The 6,351-nt window shown below is 40.8% G+C and overlaps 1 protein-coding gene across 2 annotated transcripts; it reads left to right on the forward strand.

Annotated features, from left to right (window-relative positions):
• The first annotated feature begins 637 nt into the window (after positions 1-637).
• On the forward strand, positions 638-5,295 carry glod4 (glyoxalase domain containing 4). Of its 2 annotated transcripts, XR_013933138.1 has the most exons (10): positions 638-768; positions 1,038-1,087; positions 1,225-1,345; positions 1,454-1,598; positions 3,612-3,748; positions 3,979-4,065; positions 4,142-4,255; positions 4,682-4,768; positions 4,848-5,022; positions 5,060-5,295. XR_013933138.1 is itself a non-coding variant. In XM_080428091.1 (9 exons), exons 1-9 carry the CDS (start codon positions 679-681, stop codon positions 4,911-4,913), a joined length of 897 nt encoding a protein of 298 aa, XP_080284217.1. In that variant the 5' UTR covers positions 638-678; the 3' UTR covers positions 4,914-5,295. The 2 variants fall into 2 exon arrangements, 1 of the variants encoding a protein (XP_080284217.1); XM_080428091.1 differs by having other exon boundaries at positions 4,848-5,295.
• Positions 5,296-6,351: the final 1,056 nt, after the last annotated feature.

Consider the following 6,351-nt stretch of genomic DNA (forward strand, 5'->3'; position numbering starts at 1 on the left):
ATGATGACTAATAATTATATCAGTCCACAATTGTAGCTGTCTGAACAGAATTAGGTATTGACTAGTACAGTCAAAAGTTTTGCTGACTGAAAACAAATAACTGCAGTAAACTGAGTGGTGATGATTGCAGATAAATCGATCTTCTGGATGCTCAATCGTACGTTTCTGCCCGTGTCGCGCAGAAATCAGTGACCTGTCGAGTTCTGTGACTCCAGATGTTTGCAATTCTCTGCAAATTCATGTTCACTGCCATCAGAAGAGTCAGATGTTGCAGTTGTTGGTTAAGTTGAACCCAGTTTATCGTTGGTTATTTATTTGTTTATTCATTCATTCATTCATTCATAATTGCCACCATTATTCTGATAAATTGTTCAGAATTATTGCACCACGTCTGGTGCAAAGAGCAAGCAGCACAGAATAACTCACTTTATTATTACACATCTAATTGTCAATGTTCAAAACATAATGCCTGTTAGATTTTGATTAATTGTGCCATTCCAAGTAGAAATGACTCGGTTCGGTTTGTCTTCCCACATCAGAGCAAGTGTGAACTTGTCTTGATGTGCTCTTTCCTCTACCGAAATTGCGGAACAGTCAGCGCCCTCTGGAGTCACACAATTCCTTAGGTCACATATGTCGATGAACCTGTGACAGTGAGCGGAATCATAGTTGTGAACTATGGCTGTGAGAAGAGCATTGCATTTCGTTTTTAAAGTTGGCGACAGAAGCAAAACAGCCACCTTTTACCGAGATGTACTTGGCATGAAGGTAAAAGTCCCAAGTGGACACATTAACATTAACCCATCCTATGAGTTATAATGTAGATGCATATGGCATATGTCTCATTGATGGTTAGCCTATTACTCACACTCATACGTTGCGAAACGCCAAATTGTTTATTGTTATGAATGTTTTCATAGCCTACAAGATTTGCAGGTGCATTGTTGCATGATACTGTAGCCTGCCTACTAATGAATTATGTGTTGGACAGTATGAATTATGAATTGTCTTTATTGCCCCTTAATAAACCATTTCAGATTTTACGCCATGAGGAGTTTGAAGAAGGATGCAAAGCAGCCTGTAATGGGTAAACTAGCTATGATCACTGTAACAGTTACACAATTGAACTAATTGAACTTTACCCTTTTGTTGATACACAGTAGTTACTATACTGTCTGGAATATTAAAATACTTATTTTGTGTTGTCTGTAACTATCCATGCAGTCCTTATGATGGAAGATGGAGTAAGACTATGGTTGGTTTCGGGGCTGAGGATGACCATTTTGTTGCTGAACTGACATACAATTATGGAGTGGGAGAATATCGTCTTGGCAATGATTTCATGGTGGGTATTTATTCAAGAAATGTAATGTTACAATACACAAGACACCAGTGGTATGCAGAATGTTGTCCAAGTCATCTTCAAAAGGGATCTGACATTTTTTTATTTCAGGGGCTTACTTTACAATCAAGTCAAGCTGTAAGCAATGCTAAGAAATTAGGTTGGCCTCTCACTGAAGTAGGAGAAGGGCTCTATCTGACTGAAGCACCGGGAGGATATCGCTTCTATCTGGTCGACAAAGAACAGCCTCCTAATGGTGAGTCTTAGGCAATTTATGCTATGACATAAACTGAATAAGAGAGTGTCAGAGACTCAACATCAGCAATCAGCAATATCCAGATTACAGCATTACTGAGATTGCTACACTACCTATTGAGCAATCAAGACTTATGTGCCTTAAAGGAGAAATCCGGACATTTTAAGTGTTATCTTTGATGTGTCGTTACTCACTCACCGAGGTAGGAAGTGGCGTTGAGTTTTTCCAGCGATTCCCCTGTCTGTGAGTCTGGTCGACCCCCACCATTGGCATAGTGGGAAGCGCGTGGCTAAGTGAAAATCGCCTAATTCTACAGCTCCAAACTTCTTTTTTTTCCCACAAATCCTCCTCATGGTGTCTCCTGATACTTTCACACGCACTGTTTATCACTCACGAGCTGGCGTTCATGGTCAGCGACGTGAATGTTTTCCTCTCGCGTGAAATCTCTCGTCTCGCGAGATTTCCCGAGGAGCGCAGTGTGCGAATTAGGCGATTTTCACTTAGCCACGCGCCTCCCACTATGCCAATGGTGGGGGTCGACCAGACTCACAGACAGGGGAATCGCTGGAAAAACTCAACGCCACTTCTAGCCCTAGAATGTCTGTGATCTTACATACATTTCAAGTATTCCAAATACACAGTCATAGATCTCTCTCGGTCCCCCACTGTGTAGTGCCCATCTGCGCGGCCATAAAAGTGCTCTAAACTCCGTCTGTACTCACCCAATAATTAATTCCTAAGACGTGGAGTCATATTTTGTCCTCTAGTTTCATATCCATGTGAAAGTTCTGCCAGAAAACGTGTGTTTAGTCAAATATCTCCACTTATTCACGAGCTGCACACGGACGAGTTCTGTGCGACGCGAGGGGCCAGGAATGATTGCAGCACTGAATATACGTAACTTCCTTAAGGACGCACAAATGTTTGGGACACACAATTGACAGGTGCTTGTGATTGCTGCGGGGTAATGAATCATCACCTGCCAATTGTGTGTCCCAAACATTTGTGCGTCCTTAAGGAAGTTACGTATATTCAGTGCTGCAATCATTCCTGGCCCCTCGCGTCGCACAGAACTCGTCCGTGTGCAGCTCGTGAATAAGTGGAGATATTTGACTAAACACACGTTTTCTGGCAGAACTTTCACATGGATATGAAACTAGAGGACAAAATATGACTCCACGTCTTAGGAATTAATTATTGGGTGAGTACAGACGGAGTTTAGAGCACTTTTATGGCCGCGCAGATGGGCACTACACAGTGGGGGACCGAGAGAGATCTATGACTGTGTATTTGGAATACTTGAAATGTATGTAAGATCACAGACATTCTAGGGCTACGCCACTTCCTACCTCGGTGAGTGAGTAACGACACATCAAAGATAACACTTAAAATGTCCGGATTTCTCCTTTAAAAGGGTGACACTGTCCTTGACCCAGTTTGCAGAATATGCCCCAGTTTAAGATGTTACAATACTGTAATTCTTTCATGTCTCCATTCTGATTTGTGCTGTTTGGACACAATAGATTATTCACTTATTCTTACTTAATGATATAATGAATACAATGAAGACTCACTCCCCATGTTCCAGCACAGTCTTAAAACTCACCTCTTCAATTATTATTAATTTATTATTATTATATATAATTTAACTTATTGCCTGTTTAGGTATATGCTACTTATGTTGTCCAGATGTATGTTGGTTACTTCTTTACTGATGCTAAGTACAGTATGCTATTTAGATAGATGTATGCTGTTTGCTTGTCCACATAAGCTAAGTAACTGGTATGTTATAGATAAATACTAGGTTTGACACCTGCTATCCTAGTTACTTTGTAGCATTTAATTGGCACTCTGTATACTTGACCACTACCCTGTTATTAGATTACTAGAGTTCATGCTGTTCCTCTGATTTTACACTTTGTGCGCTGGAAGAGAGCATCTGCTAAATAAAATGTCAGAATTTCTATTCTGATTGTTTTGTTGAACTTGCTCTCTCTGTTCTCCTGTTTCCAGATCCAGTGCAAAAGGTTTGTCTCGCAGTGTCAGATCTTCAGAAATCCACACACTACTGGGCTTCCCTTTTGGGAATGATGGTAATCGATAAGAATGATGACAAGAAAACAGTGCTGATGGGATTTGCAGACAGTCAGGTGAGTCAAAAGTCAAAATAGGAAAAGAGTACTGTCGTAGTGCTCTTTTAGAATGTGATAGGGTTAGAGGAACAACTAGTGATTGGGCACCATGTACTGTATGATGCTTAGTACATGCATTCTGAGTGTGTGTATACTGAGTGTGTGTGTGTGCGTGTGCGTGCGTGTGCGTGTGCGTGTGTGTGTGTGTGTGTGTGTGTGTGTGTGTGTGTGTGTTTTCTTTTATCCAGTGCAAGTTGGAGCTTCATGATATTAGTGAGACTGTCGATCATGGAACAGCCTTTGGAAGAATCGCATTCTCATGTCCACAAGAGCAGGTAAGATAATATCTTACAAAGTAATTACGAATTAAGAAGAATGATGATGATGATTATGATGTACTTCATTTCTTAGATGCCAGGCCTTGAGGCTTTGATGAAAAAGGAAAATCAGAAAATCCTGACACCATTAGTCAGCTTGGATACCCCAGGAAAGGCTACAGTAGAAGTGGTTATTTTGGCTGATCCAGTAAGTGGATTAACTAATGGTGTAATTATGTTTTGTGTGTAGTTAATAAAAGGGACCCCATATCTTTTTTTTAAGACGCTTTATTTATATCTTTTGTCATGCCTGCAGTAAACATAGAATAAAAATTTATTATTATTATTATTATTATTATTATTATTATCTTATTACATTCCCAAACACAATAAAAAACATTTCCTTGGATTGCCCACATTTAAACCACAAATCTGGGATATTAACACCAACTTTTCTTAGTCTTTCTGTTGTTAGATATACCTACACATTTACCAATTCTATTGCAAGAGCCTAAGGCGAGTGTTTGCTTCTGTGTTTGAGCTTCTCTACAAGCATCCCTGCACTCATAAATTGAAACATAATCATGTAGAATTTACTTTCCATAAAAAGTTAATTGTGAAATGTTTGGTCTAGGACGGACATGAGATTTGCTTTGTGGGAGATGAGGCATTCAGGCAGCTATCCATGCTGGATACCAATGGAAATGCTTTGCTCAATAAGGTTGGTATTTCTCCAGCAGTTTTCTACATTGAAAATGTAGCATGAATTTTCACTTTGCCTTTTCTCTTCATTTTTGTAGGCAATGGCGGAGGATAAAAGCGATGAGTGGTTTGCCAAACACAACAGGCAGAAAGCAGCTGCATGAGCTGAAGTTGTTTCACTCAAAATCTGTCCACCACTGTGTGCTTTTTGAATTGTTTACAAGACATTCAATGAACCTGTTTGATGACTTTTCCTCAATTGTATAGTTAATTATAACTAGGTCTGTGATAATAAATTATTTTCTCGTTGAAGAACGGTATGCACAATTGCACTTGAAAATAGTGGGTAAATGGACCACATTTAGCATTTTCAGAGAACCAAGAGGATGCTGTTATCTCATACAGCATTGTTTTTCAGCAAATTGTTTTAGTTGTACTATTGCGTATAGGAAAATCTGTTATACTCATTCCTTTGATGGAAACATCATTTCATTTGTCTAATCTAACCTTTCTGTTAAATAAAGTTATCAAGTTATCTAAAGATGACCTACATTTCATGTCACTCACTGTGGATTGCAAGTGAGCTGGGGATTTCTACTGTCAGAATAATTTTGACGGCACAATTCATGGATGAAGCTGAAAGTTGGTGGATTTTCAAATATGGCATGCTGGCTGACCACGGATCAGATAACTGCAGCGCAAAATAATTGTCTCTTATTGTAGGCTGCTATGTAGCTGCTATGTAGCTGCTCGTTTCCATTATGAAGTAGAAGACTATAACTGGTATCATTGATAATTATTAGGCTTGGCAGGTCCGTATAATACCCAACAGTCGGGGTCAGGTAAGACTCGCAGGGAACTCTGGGGGGGGGGCAATTAGGCCTATCTTTGAGCCCCCCCCCAACACTACCCAGAATGGGCAGTCGCCGGGTGGGCACGCAACCACAGTACTCGGGTTGTAAGGAATTTGCGGGCCAAGACAGTACCTGTAGAGACCTGTCTCCAGGATTTACAGTGTAAAAGGGCCAGGGGCCCTGTTACGGCCATATGGGAGGGGTCTTGTAGTAGCCTACTGTATTTAAGCTGAGGGGCCTACATATTATAGCGTTAACCTATGTACATTTTATTAAATTGTCATTCACCCTCGTGGCCCAAGACTGCCCAATTATCGCCCCTGGACACTGGTCCCATTGGCCCGGTCTATAATCAGTCCATGGTCGGGGGTCGGTTCTGTAATAACATGGAACAAATCAGATCTCGGGACAAATTTCACAGTCCAATTAGGGTTTGAGTCCAAAGAATGTTGGAACCAATTGGATCTCGGAATGACTATCGGATGCATTAGGTTTCGGGTCCAACATTTAAAATAAATGTCTCGGAAAGCAATCGGATACCTGATGCCACTGTGTGACTGGTAGTGCTGTGCTGGTACTGGTACCAGTAGCCCCTTTCGGAACTGTATACCTTTTTTGTATTTGGGATGGCGGTACTGTCATCCCAAATACCAAAAAGGTATACAGGGTTCCGAAAGGGGCTACTGGTACCTGATGCCACAGACAGTGTGGCTAGCTAGTGCTGGTAACATACTGCTGAACTGAACTG

This window comes from Gymnoscopelus braueri, assembly GCF_963280865.1.
Source record: "Gymnoscopelus braueri genome assembly, chromosome: 5".
NCBI classification, from domain to species: domain Eukaryota; kingdom Metazoa; phylum Chordata; class Actinopteri; order Myctophiformes; family Myctophidae; genus Gymnoscopelus; species Gymnoscopelus braueri.